Source organism: Anser anser (assembly GCF_964211835.1).
Source record: "Anser anser genome assembly, chromosome: 26".
Lineage (NCBI taxonomy): Eukaryota > Metazoa > Chordata > Aves > Anseriformes > Anatidae > Anser > Anser anser.
In genome coordinates, this window is record NC_139747.1 from 5,796,580 (window position 1) to 5,820,615 (window position 24,036).

A 24,036-nucleotide genomic window follows, 5' to 3' on the forward strand; every position below is an offset into this window, starting at 1 on the left:
CAATGCAGCTAACTGAGTCTAAGCTTGAGCCTAAGGAGCTGGGCTCAGTTTTAGGGCTACACAACTCCCCCACAACAAGGCTGACAGCAGCAAGTGCAGTATACCCAATATTGACTTTTATTCTCTATTAACATTTTCCCACTCCCATCTACCTCTTTTCACATAGTTTCCTCTGCATCCCTTTCACTCTCCAGTCCTTTTTTCTCATGCAGGCTCTGCCAAGTAGGTCTGCATCCTGTCTTGAGCAGAAATTTCATGTCAAGTCCTCAGTAACAGTAATCCAATGTTGTTGCATTAACTCCCACTGTGCTTGGCACAGAAGCATGCATTTGGTCCTAGAAGTCTCAGTTCAAAATTCTTGCAGATCCCCTTTCTGTTCCCATGATGGCTGGGCTGAGGCTGTGTATTGTGGGTCACCCTTCTGAACATAAATAAGTGAAAGGTTTCAGAGTCCTGTTATTTTCTTTCCTACACCAAAGCTTCAGCAGCATTGTAGTCCTTGAAGAGAGTGGGAAAACAAGCAGCCAAAGCGACAGGTTTACAATTTGCCAAACCTGCACCATGAGACCCTCGGGTTCAGTTAGTTCTTATGCCGACAGCAGCAAGTGATGGAGAGAGATCCAGTACCATCGCTGTGCTGCAAACCCCAGTTTCCACTGAGGTGGCCATTGGAATTCTATTCTACAATGATGAAATAATGAAAAATTAAAACAGAGGCAGGAAATAAATCCAGATCTATTACTGTGTGAAAACTGCCAGGGAAATGGCAGAAGATCCATTTTCTGTACCGGGTAAAGTTGCTGGTGGACTCCTGCTGCACAAGGAGCTCTGTGTACAGATGTGTGAAACCGCTCACCAAAGCCTCGACAGCAGCTGTGGTGGATCTATATACAAATGACCATAAGGATCAGTGACTTAAAATAACTGAACAACCATTTAATTAATGAGGTTTTTGTAATTCTTGTGATTTTACAGCCGGAGCCTTGATATCAATGGCACAGCACATCAAGTGATACAGTATGAGACTTCTCGGTGGACCCGATAGGCTGTCTGGGCATCTCTTGCTCTATAAGAGCAATAATCGAGTGCATGTATTAATGCAAATGTTTCATTTTCTTTGCTGACAGCATTTGCAGCACAGCATCCAGGGACACTGTGAGACGAGCTGTGCCACCCTAGACCTTGGGGCTTTTCCGTCTGCCCAAATCCAGGATTTATGGATGTTTTGTTCCACTCAGAAGCACTGTTGGTGTCTCCAACAAAGAGCCAGCTGGCTGGCAAGGACTCTTGATGGTTTTTGTTTGTTTTTGTGGTTTTTATAAAGCCATCATGTATCCTTAACCTGAACTCCTGCATGCAAGATATTTTGATTGAGCAGCAAGAGGTGTTGGCCAGTTCTGCAGGTAACTTGAGCAGCCAAAAGAGGAGTTGAAAAAACACACAAAAAAAGCTAAAAAATATTTTTGAAATTTCCTGTTTCAGAGCCTAAACTATGCTCTAACTTCTGGGCTCCATCCTCTACACCAGCCCACGGTCAGTAGCAGGACATCGGACAATACAAGTCCCTGGCTCTGATCCTGCTTGGCAATTCCTTTGGATTCATGCAGCTGCATTTTATGTTTGTGCCCACCTGAGTGTCTTCACCTAGTTGTTTTTGGCATCATTTTTGCTCCTGGATTTAGCAATGTTTTTTATCTCCTCCTCAAGCATCTTGTTTCTCTTCTCCAAGTCCTCCTGTGAACGCTCCATGTTCATCAGCTTCAGCTCCAGTTCCTCAGACTTCTTCTTCTCCCTCTCAATCTCCTGGTTCAGCCTCACCACTTTGGCCCAGACTTCATAGTTTTCCTTCTCAAGGCTGAAAAGAGAAACAGAGTAGAAAAGGATTGGGCCCCAGAAGAGCGCTGGGAATTCATCATTTGGCTCTCAGGGAGTCTGACCTCCATGCCAGTAAGCAGTAAAGCGAGACAGAGGTGATCTGACCACCTGACCACCAACGGCTGCATCAGATAATGCAATAAATCAATACATGCGATATATAATAATATGCTAACAATATGTGAGGCTATAGTAACAATGATGGCTTCAACCATCTGATGCTGTAATAATACTGTTACTAATTCTGGATAGTCAAATGGTACAATATTGTACTAATAACAATAATTATGATGACGTAAATATTGCAGAAATATTATATACAGTGGTGTAAAAAGAACTATAGAGTATCAGCATTGCAATAACATACTAACATTAACAACTATGTCATGAGAGTACAGCACATGAGCATTGAATTTTAGATACTATACTGTAAGACTGTATTTCACCATTAGTCATTGCTGTTATATACTGTATGGGTAAATAATCCTGTGCAACAGTGCTGCTGTAATAATATCAGCTGAAGACTTCATACCCTCCCCAAGGCAGCATACTGCAGCACATTACCTTTTAATTTGTTCCTCATAGTCATTTTTTTGTGCCTCCATTTCTTTCTCCAGCTTCAGGATCATGTTTTGCAGAAACTCCTTGCTCTCTGGAGCAGGCTGGGAGACCTCAGCAGGGCTGCTGGCAGGACTGGACGGCTCCTTTGACTGGTGGCTGGGACTAGGGCAGGGTTGGAATTCCTTATCAGAGCTGCTGCTCGCAGGGATGGGGCTGGAGCTGCTGCCTTCTCCACTTTCTGCTGGAGAGGTAGGCACGTTGTCGTAAGTTGAAGCCCGGTGAAGATCGAGCAGCTTGAAAAGATCATGGGATAATGTTCTCTTATGTCCTTCAGAGGGTATGGAGCACATGCTGCTCCCTGGGGAGCCTTTCCAAAAGTCACTGGCAAATATGTCATTTTTGTCATTGTTGCCTTTCTCCCCCGGAGAAGCAGCTGTCAGGAAAGATTTCCTGTTAGGTAAAGTTTGAGTTCTTTTCCTTGATTGTGCTTTCCACATTCCCAGTGTATCTTTGGAGGGTTGCATGCCGTTATCTTCACTGGGTGCACTTGAGCTGACAGCCAGTCTGGGAGCACTGCTGGCATTCATGTTGTCTCTCTGAAAAATAGAGCAGTGGCATTAGGACAGCCTCATCCTGTTTTGTGGGCAGTGACTGCTGAGACCGCAATATTCACAAATGATGTTTTAACGTGCGAACAGGAATGGCCACAAGTTTTCCATAAAAATTTACTTCTATCAGCAGGTTGAGGGAAGTGATTCTCCCCTTCTACTCTGCTCTCCTCCCGTATTTCATCCAGTACAAAAGAGACATGGACCTGTTGGAATGGGTACAGAGGAGAGCCACAAGGACCATCAGAGGGCTGGAGCCCCTCTCCTATGAAGAGAGCCTGAGGGATTTAGGGTTGTTCATCCCAGAGAAGAGAAGGCTCCGGGGAGACCTTATAGCAGCCTTCCAGTACATAAAGGGGGCTTATAGGAAAGCTGGGGAAGAACTCTTTGCCAAGGAAGTGTAGTGATGGAAGAAGGGGTAATGGCTTTAAACTAAAAATGAGGATAGGTTTAGATTAGATAAAGAAGAAATTTGTCACTGAGAGGGCAGTGAGGCACCAGAACAGGTTATCCAGAGAAGCTGTGGATGCCCCATCCCTGGAGGTGCTCAAGGCCAGGCTGGATGGGGCTTCAGGCAACCTGGTCTAGTGGTAGGTGTCCCTGCCCACAGCAAGGGGTTTGGAACTAGATCAGCTTTAAGGTACCTTCCAATCCAAACCGGTCTGTGATTCTGTGATTCCACAATTCATTGATACTATTATTCTGAGTTGCACCGTGTTTTCCATTATGAAGAGCTTTCTGCAGAAATTATTTCTTTCTGAGAAAAGCCTTTAGCCATCAATGTTTTCACTTTACCAGCATGAACAGAAAAGGCTTCATCTATTCTTCCTTTTAGCTAAAAGATGTTAGCTAAAAAAATCATTCTTTCCAGAACAGTAAGTTTTCCACAGGAATGAACTTGTTTTCCAGGAAAGAACTTGTATTACCAGGGATGACAGTTACAGTTCTTTACCCTATTAATAGCAAGCACTCTTAGTGGGTTGCTGACCCATTAGATCCCATATTCATTAGTCAGCCATTTATTGCATTCATGTTTTATTCCCCAAAATTCTACCCTTACCGTTTGCCTTTGGATCAAGCTGTCTGCCCTGGACACCGTGGTGTCCTCTGCAGCATCCCAGCCCACAGAGCTGCGCGGGATGGGAGCTTTCTTGTCATTTTGTTGGGTCGGTGGGGAGGGCAGCACATCCTTGGATGGGGGAAAGAGGTCTGCATGGTCACTGATCATCACAGTCATCACTTTCTGGATCTGCAGAGTGCCTGGAAGAAGTCAGGGACACATTAGCAGCAAACCCAGTGTTACAGGTTTCTTTTCACCCACAGCTGTGTTTTCTGGTTGGTCTTTCTGGTGTCCAGAATGGATATGCACATAGAAATGCAGGTGAGCACAAGGAGCATGATCATAAAACCAAATAAAGGGAGGGAATTTTATGTCACACCAAAACAGTTGAGAGTCTGCTCAGCTGCACCAAAACACAAATTGTGCTGCTTTGGCTCAAGAAGCAAACTAAGAGAATCAGTCATACCAACAGGTATATGAATGTCTGGAAAATTTGCATGTGATGTCCAGTATCATTATCATCCTGCCTGTAAATCAGAGCAGTCTTTGGCCTCAAAATACTTCTTTTAGTTTGGCTACATCAGTCCATGCCCACATGATGAGAGTATGGCTAAATAAGCAGTAATTTCTTTGAGCTTCCTTTGTTTCTCTAAGAAGAATTTCACACCTCCCTGCTCTAAGCAAAAGAAAGGTGACTTCAGCAAATTCCTGAATTGTTTGAAATCTATGGGGAAAACAGTGCAACTAATAACTAAAAATCTATGGGGAAAGTAGTGCAACTAATAGTGCAAAAGGGTTTTTGACACCACAAGCACATTTATAGCCTAACTAGTCCTTAGCTTTACCTTGTAGTACTTACTGTACCCAGGCACGTGTCTGGCTTATAACCAGGGGTCTACCTTAGAAATTTTTTTAATTTTAAGTTTGTGGATGCAACTGAGTGCTTCAATATATCAGGTGCTCCTATGCCAATTATTCCAGGAGTCCCTGTTACCTCTCATAATAGTTGCAGGGTCCTCTATCTTGGGTCTGATGAGGTTCACTCCAATCACTGTTGCCAGGTTATCCACACTCATCTTGTTGACGCTAGAGTTCAGCTGTATTTCATGTAGAAACCTGCCAGAATCCAAGGGCAAACATTTCCAGTCAGAAAAGAAAGACTCTGCAAAAAAGTCTTAGATATCCACTGGGATAAAATCCTGAATTAACCTCTCCTCTTCCTCTAAATCCCAAGGACAGGACAAGCATACAGGTGATTTATAGCTGCATGCTGGAGCTGGGTCTAATTTGTGCCAGTAGGAAAACCACCATGTGATGATATGCACACCCTCAAAAAATGCAAACAGTAGAGGGGAAAAAAGTCTAATATTTAATAACAAGAGAGAAATCACACCTCACCCGGGGCCAGGCTGGGTGAAACCTGACTATTTCACTGTGCAAGGCTTTGTCTAAAAACAACTACACCTGATTTTTATTCTCAGGGGTTCATAAGTAAGTTTGAGGTTTACAGGGTATGCATTTCCCCTCAGACATCACTGAGGTGTTTATCCCCATGTCTGAAACTCTCCCTTAACAAAAGTCAGGCGGGGAAACAATGCACAGTTTGGAAGAGAGAGGTCTCACTTGAGGAATCAGCCTCAATTTGGGATGATATTTCTCCTCACCAACACCAAATCTGAGCTCTTTATACCTTATGCAAAGGACTGACCTGCAGATATAGCTGAGGAGATTGTAGTTGTCTCTGGGAAGGAGGGACAGTTGCTCCAGAAGTTCCTGATGACCCTAAATGCAAGTTAAGGAATAGCTCTGTAAAGATTCACAGGTGTACAAGGATTTAAGAGAGGCTCTTTGTTGCTCCAGCCATCCCTGTACAGTCTCACCTGGCATTTGCTTGCCTTGGAAGTGAAATCGTGGCAACGACATTTCTTTCAGTGACCCAGCACAGATACTGTGACGCATTTGTACACTGCTCAGCAGGAAGAGGCAGCCCACTGCCCTGCACCGCTGCTGCCTGGCAGCGAAGGAAGGCACAGGTCTCCTCCAGCCCAGCAGTGAGTGCTGAGCACCTGGGAAAATGCCTAATGGCTTCCCATTTCTTGTATAGGAACATTTAGTATATGTTTAACCCCAAATATCCTGAATTGAAACAAGCTACAAGAAACATTTACCCTTGAAATACAGGGCTGAGCACGGCAGTTCACAGACCTCAATTGACTGGGGATGGTACCCATCTTATTTTCCTGTGAACAGGATTCCTGAGCACCTTCTCGCAGCACGGGTGGCTTCTTTTCCACCAAAACACAACGTTAGGAAGAGACAGCTCCCATCTGCTTCTCACCCCTGCAGTCCTCTCCCAGACCCCCACTTCTGTCCTTGCTCTCGCCTGTAGCCCTCTGCCAGCTCCACTCTCAGCTCAGGCCAACGGCAGCTGCAGGAGGTACCATTTCCTTTCTCTGTTGGTTTTCACACTTGCTCTCTGCTGCAAGGGCCAAATGAAAAGTGCTGTGGAGTAGCTCTTAGATCTGCATTTGAAATTTAAGATTTAAAATTGATAATCCCATGTTCCCAAGTTGGGAAATTCCACTGGTTTGGGGAGATTTTCTCTTTTTCATTTTTTTTTTCAGGTTTCCAAGCTCAGTAATTACACAGCTAATAATGCACAGCTAAATATGCACTCTGCAACTCCAGCTCACAAGTGCAGCTCATTTTAAGGCCAGAAGGAGAGAAACAAATGCAGCTCTCTACCTTTCTCTCATCCACATCCAGCGCCTGGCCGCACAGCAGGAAGTCCTCATACTGTATCCAGGGCACAACCGGCTCGGGGAGCTCCCGCAGGTAGAGCTTGAGCAGGGAGGCCACGGTGTGCACATCCGTGTCCCTGTGAGAGCCACACACATCAAAATCAGACCAAGACAGTGAAAAAAACCTACCCTGCCCCAGGAGCAGGGGACTGTATTTAAGCTCTGTGTATAGATGCAGGAGGCAGAGAACTATCAATACAGAAGCCAAAGCAAGCTGGGGGAGACTCACAGGGCACCCCAAGCTGGGGAATGGCCCCAGGTGGCAGGAAAATAAATGCTTGGTGGAGATTTTTTTTTCCCCCAGTGTTCATACCCGGGCTGAGCCTTCCCAGCCTGCGTTTGACTCACAAGGGTTTGCATGCAAACACCGTCTGGTGTTCACATGCTTGGCAGGCGCTCCCCGCTCTGCACGGAGCTGGCGAAGCTTGCCTGGGGTTTGTAAGATTGACAGCAATTACTGAAGATGTTCTGCTGGGCCAGATGTTTGCAGCTTTGCATACCATGTAGTTTACATTATGTCAAAAGGACACTGTCAAGATCGTAAGCCTCTAATTTGACCTACCTTGAAGTTGCTAAACTGTTATAAACTTCTAGCAAAAATCCCCCAGGTCATTTATTTTTAGGATTGTTTGGGGTTTTTAAAATCCTATGATTTTTTTTAACAAACCCACATACTCATGGCATAATTTTTTCAGAGCTGTATTTTTGTAGGGCCTACATATATATACCATTAGGCATCCTTGATGCCTGGGCTGCACCAGGAGTTTTCTAACTCTCCCCACCCAGTTGTGCCATGCTTGTGCATGCAAATGTGCCTGTGCAAACCCAAACTGGCTGCAAAGCCAGTATCTTGCAGCATTCACATTAATGGAAACCCTTTTGTTGGCCTTCCTAACTCCCACCACTACTACAGAAACGTTTTGTTTGAAGTGCACGGGGGCTGTGATCACCCTGTCGTACCAAAATGATATTCATCCCAAGCCCTGCAGCACAGGGTTAACATGGCAGGGTGCTGGGAGAAGTGCCAACCTCTCTTGCCATGCCCTGCTGCAAAACACAGTTCTGCAAAAAAAATAAAAGCTTCACCTTCCTATGACCCCCGTACAGGTTGCAACAGGACTCAGGCACACAAAAAAAAAGAAATATTCAGCTGCAAAAACAAGGGCTGGGTTGGTTACACTTACAAAGCAGACATGGCTCTGCCTTGCACAGCACACGGATTATATGGGTAAAAGTGCTGTTTTTTTCCTAACAGAGCTGCATAAACCAGGGTAAAAACAGAAAAAATTTTGTGACTAGGGACAGGTGCACAGAGATATGGCCCCTGTCCTCTGCTTAGGCAAACTCCTCACAAAAAAGGAGGGGGGTGCCTGTTGTTGGGTGCCCTGCTCTTTGCCAGCTGACCCAGAGATGGACTCCCTGCTGTCACCAGCATAAAGCGGGGATTGAAGCCCTGCAGCAACCACACGGGTGAGTGGGGAACACAGGGCAATACCTCCTACAACCATGGACAAAAGCACGTGGTAGGGTCTGGCTTGGAGGAGGGAAACCCCCTTAGAGACAATGAGGCAGTGCAGGGGCAGCAGGTCTGTGAGCAATCAAGGGACAGCTTTATGAAGAGATGCACCAGGGCTGGCTGTTTGTGGGTGGGTTTTTTCTTCTTCTTTTTCCCCTTCTTCTTTGCATAGGGTATGATAGGGATAGCAACAGCAAACACCTCTCCTCAGAGCCTCCCTGAGACCTACAGGCAGCGATGGGCAGCTCTCTTGGCTTTAGGGGGTTTGCTCTTTCTTCTTAGCCATGTAGAGGAAGGGAGTCAGGAGGGATCAGCCTTCACAACAGCCAAAATCTCTCTCTCATTTCTGCATGGTGTCACAGGGAAAAGCAACAGGAGAAAAATGTGCCACTGGGTTGGCAGGGAAAGAAATGACTTCTCCTATGAGCTATAGGGTCTTCCCTGAACAATTGTTTACTTGCTCTGCTTTCAAACCTCTGTCCTGGGCTATGTGGGCTCTTCCCTTTGTCTCCTTTCCTGGCTGGTCCTGGGAATGCTACTGTGGGGGGACTGAGTGTCCCTAAACTCCTCCTCAAAGATTTCCATAAATCTCTTATCACAATCCTGCTTTTTGAGGTGTCTGCTGAACCCTCTGTCTGTGCTGAGCCCCTCTGGAGGGTCCAAGTTTCCACCAGGGCATTGTTGGGCTCTTGCAAAGGGGTTAGGCTGCTGTTCCCCAGTTATTAGGGTGCATTAGACCTAGCTGAGTAGAAGAGGAAGGATCCAGCATTACCGGTCAAATGATGGCCTTTCGCCGGCGTCAAAGGTGTCCCTGAGCTGTTTCACGAGGTTGTCCTGGCCAGGGAGGCGGAAGATGCCCTCCTCATTCACGCCATGCTCCCGGATAAAGTCAGCACACTTCTCCACCAGGATGGGCACCTGGTGCTGCCCGAATTTCTGCTCATAGGCCATGGTCTCCGCCAAGCGTTGGCCAAACACCGCTAGGAAAAGGACATTGGAGTTAAAGGAGCCCAACAGCTTTGCTAAAGGTGAGTTACCCACTGCCATGCATCAGGTGCAGAGGCGACAGCAGCACCTGCTTTTCTTTCTAACAGTGAGGAGCTGCAAAAGTAGTGCAAGCTGACAGAAGGGAACAGAATTTCTTCCAAAGAAATAATAGCAAAATGAAACCTCCTCCAAATAATTACATTCTCAAAATGATTAAAAGCAAGCCATGACCATTGATTTTTTTTTCTTATTTTACACCATGCCACTTGCCTTCCTCAAAGCAGGGTGCTGACAGAGAGGCAGAAACAGCAAAAAGGCTGGTGCATGGAGGGAAAGTGAGCACATTGTGCAAACCTGGAGGATGTACAAAGCCCAGGAAACCACTAGGAACTAAGAAGAGGAGTCTGGCAGAGATGTGGGGCTAGAAATCCTACTGATTTCACTGCTTTCCTTCCCCCTCCCCTCTCTCCTCACCCTCTCAGAACTCCCCTGTGCAAAGAAAAGCAGTGTTTACAGCAGGTGGTACCTTTTCTTCGGAGCAAGGGCTTTTTCCTCCCAAACTCGCAGCAAAAGAGCTCAAAGGTGGGAAGGCAGCAGCCTGCATCCCAGCTCTTCCTCCTCGGAGCCTGAGGCATGGTAACAGCACAGGAATCCCAGCTCAAACTGGCTCTGGGGTAATGGCAAAGGGTCTTATGGTCCTCTACCATATTTTTCCCATGGCAGTGCCTGTGGTGTGTTCACCTCATGCTCTGAAGGCTGAAATAATCCTGGTGGATCTTCCAGACCAGGAAAATTCAAGTAAACACCCTCATCTGGAACCACAAAGCTTGTCTGCACCTGCCCAGTAGTGGGGGTTTTTCATTTATATGAGACTTGCTTATGATTTTAAATAATGTATATAAATTTGTCAATTGTGTACAATAAAAGCATATGACTTCTAAAATTTGTTTGTTTGTTTGTTTGTTTTGCCCTCTGTTGTGGTAGCTGATTTTGAATTGCTCATTTAAATGCAAGCTGGCAGAGTGGCTGGTTTTAGGAAACCTCCCTGTACCAACACGATGCCCACCCAGAAGGTGGCTGTCATTGCAGGGTGGTGGCCAGCCCTGCAGAACTGCTCCTGGACCCAAGATTTTGGAGCTGTTTTTGATGCTGCTTCACACTTTGCAGCTGCTTGGCATGTTGGTGTGTAGCAAGCTCACAAATGGCTGGCTCACGCAGGGCAGCTTCCAGGTGAGCTCCTGCCAAAACCTCTGCTGTGCAGGGCGTTGTTTTAAAAGCACACATTGTATTGGCTTGCATTGAAGCCAAAAACCTACAGCGTGAAGTTTCAGTGTCTGTTCATCTCTATATCAACATGAAGTGCAGCTCTGTAGAGCCTGACTCCTCTGCTATCCTCACTGCTCTCTGTACTACTGTAAATTCACATTTTCCATTATATAAGATCACTTTACCAGGCTAGAAGAAGTGTCAGCCTCCGAAGTTTAAGCAAGGATCAGATGTGGAGTTGGTATGAAGTATTAAAGGCAGAGGGGCAACATCCTGAACATTTCTGGCTCAGGCCATCCTAATTTCAGATGAGTAAAGCTGCCTTCACTGGAGCACAGCACATTTCAGTTTAGAGGCAGAAAACATTTGGATTGCAAATGAAAATAGCATCCAAACTTCTATTCAAGCGGGAGCTTCAGGAGGTCAGAGCTGCTTGTTGCTCGTCTTATACAGCTGCAGCACAGGACACAACCGTTATCAAAATGATGTAAATCATTGCATCCCAGGGTCCTGAAGGAATTACCTGATGTAGTTGCCAAGCCTCTCTCCATCACATTTGAAAAGTCCTGGCAGTCAGGTGAAGTCCCTGGTGACTGGAAAATGGGAAACATCACTCCCATTTTTAAAAAGTGTAGAAAAGAGGGGCAATCCCGGACACGAGCATATACTGGGAGAAGAACTTATTGAGGGGAGAAGAACTTATTGAGAGTAGCCCTGCAGAAAACGACTTGGGGATTCTGATGGATGAAAAGCTCAACATGAGTCGGCAGCGTGTGCCCAGAAGGCCAACTGTATCCTGGGCTGTGTTAAAAAAGGAATGGCCAGCAGGTCAAAGGAGGTGATTGTCCCCCTCTGCTCTGACCTTGTGAGGCCCCTTTGGAGTACTGTGTCCAGGTCTGGAGCCCCCAGCACAAGACAGATGTGAAGCTGTTAGAGTAGGTCTGGAGGAGGGCTACAAAGATGATCAAGGGGCTGGAGCACCTCTCCTATGAAGAAAGGCTGAGAGAGCTGGGGCTGTTCAATCTGGAGAAGGCTCTGGGGTGACCTCATCACAGCCTTTCAATATTTAAAGGGGTCTTATAAAAAAGATGGAGAAGACTCTTTACTCTGGTAGATAATGACAGGAGAAAGGGGAAGGGATTTAAACTAAAAGAGGGGAGATTCAGATTAGAGGTTATAAGGAAATTTTTCACTCAGATGGTGGCGAGGCACTGGAACAGGTTTCGCAGAGAGGTTATGGATGCCCCATCCCTGGAGGTGTTCGAGACTAGGTTAGATGAGGTCCTGAGCAACCTGATCTAGTGGGTGGTGTCCCTGCCCACAGCAGGGGGGTTGGAACTAAATGATCTTTCAGTTCCCTTCCAACTCAAGCCATTCTATGATTCTAAATAGTCAAGGTGAAGCACAGAGAGGAGGAGGAGAAGCTCAGGACAACCATCTCTTTTGCAAAAGTGCTAACGGGGCTCTCAGCCCTGCTTTGTCTGGTGGATATTGCTTATCATCCATAGGAAAAGTCTGGATAATTCATCCTTATAGGAAGCTGGGGTAGTTCATCTGTATAGGAAAAGTGGCTGGAGCAAGCTTAGCTGCTTCCTTTGTGGGGATCGCCCACCGTGGCAAATTGAAGCTGTGCTCCTCTCCAATCAGTTCATGTTTTATCCCTCTGTGACCACAACCTAGTAGTGGCACAAACAAGTGTCCAAGGGTCTGGAAGCGAGGACCCCATCAGCACAAGCCTTGCTTGCACATGGAGTGGGCAATCGTGTCTGAGGCAGAGTTTGCAGAGAAAAATGGGGGAAGGAGGGCTAAGCAGAATGAGAAAAGCTGGGGGAAAAGCAAAGAAGGAAAATGAAAGATGAGATTTTTTTTCAGTGCCTTTCCCTGACACGTTGAATAGGAGTTGTCCTCAGGATCGACACTTTCTGAAGTCAATAGGTCAATGAGGAAGTTCCCCAAAGAGGTTGAAAGGAGACTGGAAATCTTCATTCACTCTTGACTGCCATTTGCTTAACTCTGCCTGTGTTTGCGGCAGACCATGAGGTCCAGCCTCGAGGAAGGCCTCCAAGGCATTACAAGTTAGAGTTGCTGCTCCACTTTCCATTTTCATGGATTTATGAGACCAGCTTTGAAATTCTTGCACAGAAGCAACACGGAGCATGAGACACCATGAAAACATCCCTCAGAGAGCTGTTCCCATTCCCCTTTACCTCCTGACGCTGAGCCCAGCACCCGTCGGATGGATTTAACCCACTCTTCCATCTCGGACTGGGAAGTGGCCATGAGCACGCAGGTGTCCTGCCCTGCCCGGTTCAGATCTCCAGAGATCCCTGCAAAAAGCATTTATAGGCAATGTATAGCGAGGATTGGACTGAAAAAAAGACAACTTGGTGGTTTCTTTGCTAAAGGTTTCTGGCTCCCAGTTTCCCCAGTAATATCTATTTGGCTGTGAAAGGAAGCGGTGCTCTTATGTTTCACCCTCGCTGAAGCTTTGCAAGAAGGGAATAGAAAATGCTTAATGTTATGGCTGGGAAGGCTTCTCAGCATGGGACATCCTGACACATAAATTTTGAAAGGACAACATCAGCATATGCATCAGTTCATATGCAATGCTGGGGAGGCATTGAAAAGAAATTGGAGTAAAAAGGCAGGCAAAATGACTTGCCCAAGTGATTTTGGGTGAACAGTCCATCCCAAAAGCAGGCAACAAAGTAGAGTGACGCATCCTCACCTGGGATGATTTCGAAGATAAATTTCCCTCCTTCCTCTGAGTTGCCAGCTACCTCCTTTATGGTGCTTCCCTGGAGAGACAGGCAGCCCTAGGACCAAGCAGAGCAGAAGCTGAAAATACCCATGGCCCATCTCTGTGAGGCTGACACTGCTTTGTGTCAGCCCTGAGCATCAAAGTCCTCCTTTGAAACAGATTGCAGGAACTCAGTTTCTCATTACAATTTCTCTCTTGGCAAATATATATATATATATATATATATATATATCTCACCTAAGTACTATAGAATCATAGAATTACAGAACAGCTTGGGTTGGAAGGGACCTCAAAGATCATCTAGTTACAACCCCCCTGCCATAGGCAGGGACGCCACCCACTAGATCAGGTTGCCCAGGGCCTCATCCAGCCTGGTCCTGAACACCTCCAAGGATGGGGCATCCACAACCTCTCTGGGCAACCTGTGCCAGTGCCTTGCCACCATCTGAGTGAAGAATTTCCTCCTAACATCTAATCTAAATTTCTACTCTTTTAGTTTAAAGCCATTCCCCCTTGTCATATTATTATCTGCCCAAGCAAAAAGTTGCTCTGCACCTTTTTTATAAGACCCCTTTAAATACGGATAGGCCGCAATGAGGTCTCCTTGGAGCCTTCTCTTCTTCAGGCTGAACATTCCCAGCTCTCTCAGTCTTCATAAGAGAGGTGCTAAAAAGGACTTCAAACAATAATTCTTAAATGCCAGTTTTTCTGATGAAGTGATCCTCAGAATGAGAAAACTGCTTATGTCCCTCTTTCTTTTCTTCTTCCTTTCTTGTGTTTTTTAACCCCAGTTGTAAGTAGAGGAGGAAAATGCAAAGGAGAAGGAACATGGCAATACACCAGAGCATTCTCTTCCCACTGCACTGGAGCAGTAAAACTGTTCATTTAACACAGTGTCACTTAAAACCAAAATCCAAACCAAAAAGTTTACAGGAGAGGAGTGGAGTGCTGGAAAAGAAGAAAACGGAGAAAAAGAGGGGGAGAAATAAATAAATAAAAAGGCAGAAAACAGCCATTTCTTGTGGTCTGTCTTTCCCCAAATTGACCTGTCCGAGCTGGGTGGCTCGGTCCCCGGGGGCAGGGATGGGTGGGGAGCAGCCGAGGCACATGGGGACAGTGGGTGCGTGAGTCAGCATGGAGGGCTCCTGGCCGGAAGCAGGGCCACGCCACAGAAATGGGGTTTCTCAGTAATTTCAGCCTCCTGAAAGCCGCCGAGCTCCATGGGCAGTGGGGATCTGGGTGTCAGCGCTCCAACAGCCTGAACTGCAGCTGCATCGAGCTAAATTGTTGGTGGGGTCAGCAGGGCGTGAAATGAGCCAGGACGGTGGCAAGGGCTGCCGAAAGTGCCATGAACAGCAATAAGCTTCACTGCAGCGCTTTCTGTTTCTACAACCCCATTTACAGCTAGGGAAACAGTTCCTCCCCATCACCCCCAAAAGAGAAGAGAGACAGAAATAGGATATGTGCCCCATTGCCTCAGCCCCGTGCTTTCACACCCAGGATCTGATGATTGCCTGCCCCCTGTGAGCTTTTGTCAGCTTGGGATTATTTTTGCTATCAGTAACTCCTACAGAGAATGGCTTTTCCGGCAAAGGGGAGGGTCTTTCCCTGAAAACTCTCAAAACAAGGAAAAGATGGTGGAAATTCAAATAAATAAAGTTACAGCGTGGAGAAAATGGTTGAAAACCTGAAAAGTGATCCATATAAATTGAGACAAGAAGCTGATGTCCTCCCAGCCAGAGTGCTCCCACACCTTCCTTCCCTGAGCAGCAGTTTGTGCAGGCCCAGCCCCAGCAGGGTCTGCAAGCATTGTGTGGATTTAAGTGCACGGACAAAGAACCTTGCTGGGACATCTCATTTCTGTTACCACCCCAAGGCAGAAAACCTCTTAAAAACCCTACTCCAGACCTATCCCCAACTGTTTCCCCCCAGCAAAGCAGCAGAAAGCAGCAGGCCGAGGACCTGTGAAGCTGGCGGCCTTCATCCTACCTGCGGCTTGACATCATCCTCGTCCTTGTAGTAGTAGAGCTGCTGGCCCTTGAGCACGAAGTACCGCTGCTGCCAGTTCTTGACAATGGAGCGCTGCTTTTTCAGCCAGCCGATCTTCAGGGGCCGCTCCAGCGGGTTGGGGGAGCCTGGCCGGACACCTGCTGCCTCGCCGCTCATCACGCTCTTGGAGCGGGCTGCCAGGGGAGAGAGGGACGGGCTGGTGAGGATGCAGGGGGCCCGGCCACCCGAGACCCCTCCGCAGGGCTGACCGAGCTGCAATGGCGAGAGCGGCTCTCTGCCCCTCTGCCTGCACCAAGCAAACTGGCTATCGAGTTTTAAAGGAAGTGGCTGCAGTATCTGTCAGTGTGTGCTTCCTTTTTCCTGCGTGGGAGTAATTGTTTTGCAAGCGAGAAGAAAATCATTAGCTTTTTTTTTTTTTTTAAGTGGGAGTGTGGTTTTTTGTTTGTTTGTTTGTTTGTTTGTTTTTTATCCCCACCCCAAACAGCCTGCAGCAGCAATAGCAAAATGACCCAGCCAGGTTTAAAAAAATAATGAAAACTGTTTGGAAAATAGAGTTTTGCTTTGGAAGAGCATTGCCTGACGTTGCCAAAGGGGCTGACCTCCTGCAGGGATACTGGAAAGTGTCAAGGAGGAGAAAATTGCTGGTATGGATTTACCAGCAGGGCAGAGAGGTGTCCCCGGTCTCGCATTGCACAGATGCTTCCCATTGGTAACACTGATCTGTACCAGGGACCAGCATGTGGCCTCGTGGCACCTCCAAATGCTTCTGTGATAGTAAATGCCTTGGGTGGAATCATTTCCAGAAGGGATGCTTTGGTTTTTGCCTCTGGACCAGGCACTGCAGGACCCCAGTGCCAACCCAGCTGGGTAGGGTGAGCATTTATGGGTGTGGGGTAAAACTAATTTGTGACTACAGGGGAATTCAACTTTGCTAGTCTCTGCACATGGTGATTTCCAGATATCCGCCCTGCTAGAAATGATGACACGTGGCCAAGTCCTGCAGTGCAGGATTTGGACAGTGGAGACTGGGCTGCAAAGGTGGCATTGTGCAGCACCACGGGGGTAAGCCACAGCCGTCCCATAGCTCTGTCGCCCAGTGCCCACTTTTCCCCCGAGTCAGTTGGTGGAGCAGAGAGCTGCAAAAACTGCATTAGCTGTGAATGTTGGGAATTTGTTGACCTTGTTCAAAGGATAAGCTTAAAAAAGTGAAAAATTAAATATTATGGCCTTGTGATGCTTGGGACCAGTGCATCTTGCATCTACACAGACACCCACGGGGAGCATGGACCTGCGAAATGTTTTGCATTTATCACTGCACGGTTAGCAATTGCTTCAGAGGTGCTGCAGTTTGGGACCATTCCTAGATTCCCCTTCCAAATCGCCCAGAGCAAGAAACCCCACTGCATTTTGCCTTCGTCCTTTGGAGCCCAGCACGGGCAGGACACTCTGAGCTCACCGGCCCACTGAAACCACCACAGCATTGCAAATCCTTTTCTAAAAAATGATGGTGAATCCAAAAATCATCCTTCAAAGCATGGTAAGGATGCTGCTTACATCTCATCTTCATCTTCTGACGTGAGATGTCCCCTGCAGAGGATGTGGTTGTGAGCAAGGACCTGCGAAAGGGATTTGCCAGCCTGCTGCCCTGAAAAATCCTGCTCCTGGGGACTGCCCCGCCGCAGCAACCAAATGGCTCCTCCACACTGCTCCTCCAGCTGCAGGCAGCTTCTTTGCTCTTTGCCAAAACATCTGCATCACTCAAATTTCATAAATATGAACACAATTCTCAGCAAACTGCTTACAAGCAGCATCGCTCCTCCTCCTAAATCCTATTCTTTCATGTTGTGTAGCTGATGCTGGCTCCACAGGGGAATGGTCCACAGGGCTGGAGTGCAGGCTGCCAGGTGCCTGCCTCTCGCGAGCGCTTTGCTCTTTGCTCTGCAGAAACCACAGCCCATCACACTGGCAAGAATCCTGAGTGAGACAACTCCACATCAGCCCCAATCTGCAGAAAGCAGTGCTCTCGTGAGCTGATGGCACTCAGATCACCTCCCAGAATTTTGCTTTCTGTTTCCTGTCTGATCACAGCACCTCAGCTTCCCTTCAGTGAAACAGAGATGCTGATGCTACGTTTAATAAGCACCAACGTCAGCAGAATGAAGAGTCTGTACATAGCACCACTGAGGCTTAACCCCAAACAAAAATGTTGCAAAGCAACTGGCGGGGTCCGTGCTTGCACCCGAGGGGGTGGGAATCCAGGATGCAGTTGTGTCAGGATTGGTCCCAACCAGGGTGTCTCCATCCACCACCTCCGTGTTCATCTTCCACTAAGAGATCAGCCCAGCAGCTTCGATATTCCAGTGGCCCAGGGCTTGCAAGGAGAAATTGTGTCTTTTACAAAAAAGGCAACACTTTATTATCTTTTATCAGTGATATTGTCCTCCCCCTCAGCCCATCACCACTGCATCAGGGCTCTGCATCGTGTAAAGGGAGTGACCTAGCCAGCACTGCTACGCAGACATTCCTCCTGCTTTCAGTCCTGAGCTTAAAATGCCCAGTCCTTGCTGGAAATACGGTTTGTTCTCCCTGTTTGCAGCCATTCCCATGTTTTCCCTGGCACATGAAGAATGGTGTGGTACATTTGGGTCCCCTTTACTTTAGCATCAGCACTCCCAAAATGCTATATTCAAGGTGCAACCACATATGGCTTAGCTGTGATCACACGCTCACATGTGCACGATACACACAGATGTTTTTTCCCTCTGCATGAGAGAGCTCTCCCTGTACTTTGGGCTAACTTAAGGCCAAATCAGCAGTTTGCAGGATCTTTCACACCTGTCGCGTGATCCCTCCCTAGCAGCCATCCTCACTTCAGAGGCATGCACTGGGAGCTGCTGCGGGGATCTTGCCTTTGCAGACAGTGATGCTATTTTTTGCCTGGTGGAAAGTTTTCTGTGTTCACAAAACCAGAACTACCGAGGCTGCGGCTACCTCCCTGACCACTTTTCCAAGTTTCTACCTTCTGTGGCCAGTGCAACACCCAGCTCACGTGCTGAAAATTTCGTGCAGGACTGGGGTGAGGCTTTTTCCCTGACTTCCCCCAGGTTGTCCCACCACTTGCAATCTCCCTTGGGTGCAGCCCTTCACCCGCGCATCCCTGCTGTGTTTGCAGGGCAGGAAAGAGCCCCTAAAAGCAAACACAGTGCCCCCTGAAGCATTTCCTGTGGTAACCACCTCTGTAGTTGAATATTTCCTCCAAAACATCCTTGCTCCTCCTCCAGCTCTGGGGACTGGCCGCAGTGGGGTGCCTGCATCCTGCTGGCTGCTCCCAGAGAGCAGGAGCCCTGCTGAAGTGTGACAAATTGCATCGGGTGCTACTGCAGTGCCCACACAGCCACCAGTCCCTGCTCCAAATCCTTTTCTCGTGCACACAACCTCCCTGCCATCCCTCTTGAAGGATGTTGGGTATGGACAATTAAAAAACAGCAAATGTTCTCCAATAGGTTTTGCAATGACAGCTGCACATGTAGTTTTCTGTTTCATGGAAATAAATAGCTTTGTGTTTGTCTCAACGCGAGGAAGCACGCAGGAGCCAGCAAGCTGTCCCTGGGTTCTCAAAAGCCTCTTGTGCCATGGCCACAGCTAAGGACATGTAGAGGGAAGTACCAGAAACTGGGAGGATCCAGCAAAAGCAATGGTGACTAATATGAGATTATTTTCCACAAGTGAGTCACGTCCCTGCAGACAGCAGTGGCTGGTCCCATGGGCTAGACACCCTGAAGCATGGTAAGAGTCTCTGCAAAGAGCGGCACCTGCAGCTCAGGTCCCTGCACACACACACACATCACAGCCTGGGGGCATGCTGCACGCCACAAAAAAGATATCATTGCAAGTGAATTTTCTACTGAAAAGCAATTCCTGATAACGACATGGGTTCAAGCCTGTGTGACATCTCTGCCGTATCTCCTTGTGGGCAGCCAGCAGGCTCAGCATCCCCTGACCCTTTATTTTTTGAGATACCAATTGAATTTACACAATGCTCTACAGGAAAAAAAAAAAAAAAAAAAAAAAAGAAAAAGAAAAAGAAAAGAAAAAGAGCCAATTGTCCTAAGAACGGGCAATGCAGAAATCCAGGATGCTTCTGTGATGTTGGGGGGGGGGGGGCACCACTGTTCTGCAAGCCAACAAGTGCACACCATGGCACCATTTTGTCCAGCTGCAACTCCCGGGGCCCTATCCTGCACACCACCGAGCTTGGCCACAGCAGCAGCCACTGGGACCAGCACTGCTTCGTCTGGAGCTTTCCGTGAAGCAATGGCTGGGCAGCCCCAGCCAAAGTGGCTCTGGATAAAAGTCCCAACGGCCTTTGCAAGAAAATGTGGCCAGGACAACACCACAAGCTGATGTGAGGTGCAGGGAGGAAGAGCTCAGCACTGCGGAGACCTGCTCAGTTAAATCCCTCCGTGGTCAGGAGAAATCCCTCCACCAACACTTGCCTTGACTGTTTTGGCACCGGTGCCAGCACCGCCAGGGACCTTTGCTTTGGTGCATGCAGAGGGCTGGGCTCATGCGCCCCTTCCTCAGATGCTGCATCCTTGCCCCCCAAACCCCTCCCTGGCCACTTGACGCGAAGCAGGTCGTATTTTGGCCCCAGAGCCTGTTGCAGGGACCCCTCACTCCTTCCCAAGGACGCATCTAAGTAGCTGTCATGCTGGAGATGGATCCCAGAGTGGACAGGAACCATGTAAAACCTGGGCAGGGTCAGGAAACCAGGCAGCAAAGCCACCACCACGGCACAGAGCCTAGCGCGGGCGTCAGAGGGCTCTTCACTGCTGGTGAGAGGAAACCAGTGACGTTGGGGTGGGCGAAGAAACCTGAGCAAGAGCAAGATTGCTTCCTCCAGCCTACACCTCTCTGTCTGCGCTCCACCTCCTCCAAGGCTTGCTCAGCAAAATGAGACCCTGTAGTTTAAATCCCCTCAAAACCTGGAGTTTGGATTTGCAACACTGTCGCCCTGTCCCCAACCCCACTGGGCCACCCCACGGCTCCAGTCCCCGGAGCCCCGGCCACGCTCATGCAGCATCCCTGTGGCAGCTTTGCAAATAATTTCTTACAAATCATTTGCAAACCATCTGCTGTCTCGAAAGCAGCAGCCTGGGCCAGGTCCCCCTACCAAGGCCCGAAAGGTTTTGGGGTATGGGCCGCAGCTGGAATCACTGCTGGGCTCAGCCATGGGCACCCTGCAGATCCCAGCTCTGAAAGGCTGAAGCAGGAACAGAAGGGCATAAAGAAGCAGTCACAGTACCTATTTTCGTAGCATCCATTTTCAGGTTGAAATCCCAGTTCCGCGGCAGCTTGAGGGACATTTTGGATCAGAAAGAGCTTATTTTTGTTTTTCGAGGGGGCACACTTAGAAGACGGGCTGAAGTGGAGCTTGGGTAGCCCCACGGGGATCCTGCGCCTGGGGTGCGATTCCCCCCACGAAGAACAAGAGCTCGGCGAGGGTTGATTTGCCAACGTACTTCCTCCTCCCTCATCTGCGAGCGGCTGCGAGCAACCCCATAAAAGTCCTTTCCTGCTCTGCTCTCCTGTAAAGCTCTTGTCTTGCTTCCCCAACACCGCGGAGGCAACAGCGCCTTTTTTGCTCCACTTTTTGCTCCCCCGCTTTGCGTGGGGATGCAGCAGCGTGGCCCCAGCCTGCACCAAAAGGCTGGGGCCGCTCTCGGCACACTGCTCATTGCATTTGAGGAAGTGGGTGTCCTCGGCACCGTGGGCGCACTAGAAAAGCGCTTGCCGAAGGGCATGGCCCAGCGTGGGGTTTCAGGAAATGTTTTGCTCGGCAGCAAAGCGAAGCTGACACGGCCAAACACTACAGGACAGCATCCACAAATGTCCAAACACGTCCACGAGTGCAGAGCCCAGGAGACATGGGCAGCTTTTTGCTTGTTGAAGAATGGTCCCCCAAAGTGGTTTAGGGTTTTTGCAACAGTGGCACAATCAAAATTGGGTGAAATGGGGCTGCTGTTGGAGGAAAGGCTGTGGGTACAAGCAGAAGTGCAGCTCAGCTGCCCAACGAGAGTCAGGGGACCTGGACACAGACCACACTCACAGCAGCAGGAATATTGCATCCTCTGCCATTTAAAGCTGTATTCCCAGGAGACAAACAGCTGCATGTCTGCAAAGCCACCTGTAATGCAATGCGAGTGAGATGCAGGACAAATACAAGGAAGGGCTGTTGCATTCACCAACACTCAAATGGAGCAAAAAGGCATCTAAGGTGGCTGCAGGACAGGGCGATGTGCCCCAAAGGGCTAAGGGGGCTCCAGCCTCCATCTCCCCCCCCCCCATGGGGAAAGCCTGGGCCCTGCAGAAAGGGAAGTTACTCCAAGTAGAAGCAGAAATGGTGGCCTGGGGAGCCAAGGGCGAAAGAGGATGCAGCCGCCAGTTCCTGTTCTGAGTCGCAGCCCTGCCGTCACGCCCAGGATGCACCAAGCTCCTTGCAACGGCAGCGTTTATTTTACTGCCATAGCGTAAATTCAGGCTGTGCCTCTGAAGGAAGGAGCCGGACCTGGCCCCCACTGCCCGATTTCACAGCCAGATTGGGCTAGTTTGGATTAATTGCAGCTGAAGAGATGAATTTGCAGCTGTGAGCAGCAGCTGGACCCAGCTCAGCGAGCCCCAGCTCACGTCTTCCACAGCTAAAAGCACGGAAAGCAGCGCTATCGCAACGAGAAGCTCGGCACATACCGAGCCTGAACTAGATTAACCCTGATAGTCTGCTTCAGACCAAGCTGCCTGCATTAACCCTGTTTCTGCCGTACTTTGAGCAGATGGCCCTGAATTTAGGATAATTTTTCCTCCTCTTCATAGTATCAGCAGAAAGCAATTTAGGGAGTCATGCACTAGATCCCTTTTTTTTTTTTTCCCCTCATTTCAACCTCTTTTTTTTTGTTGTTGTTTTGTTTTTTTTTTTGGGGCTCACACCCAGCCGCCTTTCCCCACCTGCCCGTGTGAACAGGATGTCATGCTGCACCTTCCCCTCCTCCAGAAAGTAAACAGCAAGCGTTTTAGCCCCAAACTACAACTCAGACCAATGCCGTGTGCCTACACTGCAGCAGCTCAGCCCCCTCCAGCACCCCACAGCACTCCAGCACCCACAGAGCCATCCCAGCTGCCACCCGCTTGGTCCCATCAAGTACCAGGACTATGCCTCTGGGTTTGGGAATGAATGCACATCTACAGGATTTGGGTTTTTTCTTTAGAAATTACACCAGGCAGCCTATTCCTGGGCTGAATGCTCCTGGAGAACTTAGGGCAAATCTCAACCTATGTTGTTATTTTGTTTTACATCCCTCTTCTATCAGGATCTCCTGGAAAACACATCTGGACGGCGGGTTGCATGGCTGCAACAGACCTGCTTGTGGCAAAGGCAGCCTTGGTTTGAGACTTTCTGCCCTGGTGGGTATGGAGCACAGTGCTAGCACCAGGATTTACACCGGGATTTTGCTCTTTTGGATGCTTGATTCAATGAAATTGGCACAGGATGAGGAGAAACAAAGGGGATCTTCAGCTGAACAGCTGAAACGCAGGCAGCGATGACGCTGGCCACAGAGGCTGTCAGATGACATGGCTGACTCACGGCAAAGTGTGGGCATGCGCTGCCCTGCCTGCCAGCCAGCCCAGGAAAACCCGCGTTGCAGCAAGAAAACTCATTCAGTGGCAGAAGAATAAGGCAAAACTGCTGCAGAGGTCAAGAAAACATGTTTTAACATAACTCTCCATTCACTACCTAGCCACTACATGCACACATGGGATTAGAGGCGACGTCTTGAATTACACGGCTACCTATTCAGTTGCATTTTGGTAATATGCAAGAGGAGAATGATTTCTTAGTCTGTTTTCCAAAAGACTTAATACTGAGGCATCTTTCAAGACCTCTCAGTAATAACATGTAGTTGTTTCAGAGGACTGCTGAATATTGCATGGTGCTGCTCAGCAATTTTCTTTTTAACCAGCCAGTTCCTCCAGGGAAGATGTACTGCAGCACAAGATTTGGGGCCTTAGAGTCAATTTTGCAAGTTTGCTGTAAAGGAAGATATAGTTTGGTTTTCTTGGAGGATTAACTTGTCTCAAAATACCCAGACAGCGTGACAGGAAGCAAAGAGAAGGCTGCTGATTGCTTGGTTTAGCTTAGTTGATAAGTCAAACAGTCAAAATAACACGAGAGCTAAAAATAGTACATTTTGCTGGGTAAACAGAGGGATTCTGTCCTCCTGACCCAAGCAAGTCACGAAAAACGGCTGAAATGAAGCGATAATTTATGCTAACCAGAATTCCAACAGGTTTCCACATTCCCAGCAAAAACCTTAGGGCAAAATGAGCTGATTTGCAGGGCACAGTGGTGCCACTGCTTCCCTCACCCTTCACTGAGACCTGTCTGGGTGATCTGATTGCTGATTCCACTCCAAACCACCCTGGAAAGCCAGCCAGTCGTGTCCCTCGTGCAAGACACAGATGGTCACTACCTGCGTGCTCAGTCCATCCGCAGCCTCCGTGCACATGTTTGCAGCCACCCCAGGTCTGCTCTCGGG

At 48.3% G+C, this 24,036-nt stretch overlaps 1 protein-coding gene across 2 annotated transcripts; it reads right to left on the reverse strand.

The window, feature by feature from the left end:
* Positions 1-97: 97 nt before the first annotated feature.
* On the reverse strand, positions 98-23,914 carry ARHGAP25 (Rho GTPase activating protein 25). 2 transcript variants are annotated; one of them, XM_083811779.1, is made up of 11 exons: positions 20,751-23,914; positions 15,425-15,618; positions 13,403-13,490; positions 12,882-13,001; positions 9,194-9,401; positions 6,850-6,982; positions 5,813-5,886; positions 5,099-5,220; positions 4,105-4,304; positions 2,440-3,032; positions 98-1,855 (listed from the first exon to the last, which is right to left on the reverse strand). In XM_083811779.1, the coding sequence occupies exons 1-11, from the start codon at positions 20,809-20,811 to the stop codon at positions 1,645-1,647; spliced, it is 2,004 nt and encodes a 667-aa protein (XP_083667905.1). In that variant the 5' UTR covers positions 20,812-23,914; the 3' UTR covers positions 98-1,644. The 2 variants fall into 2 exon arrangements, with proteins under 2 accessions (XP_083667905.1, XP_083667906.1); XM_083811780.1 differs by lacking the exons at positions 12,882-13,001; positions 13,403-13,490; positions 15,425-15,618; positions 20,751-23,914 and adding an exon at positions 9,935-12,866.
* Positions 23,915-24,036: the final 122 nt, after the last annotated feature.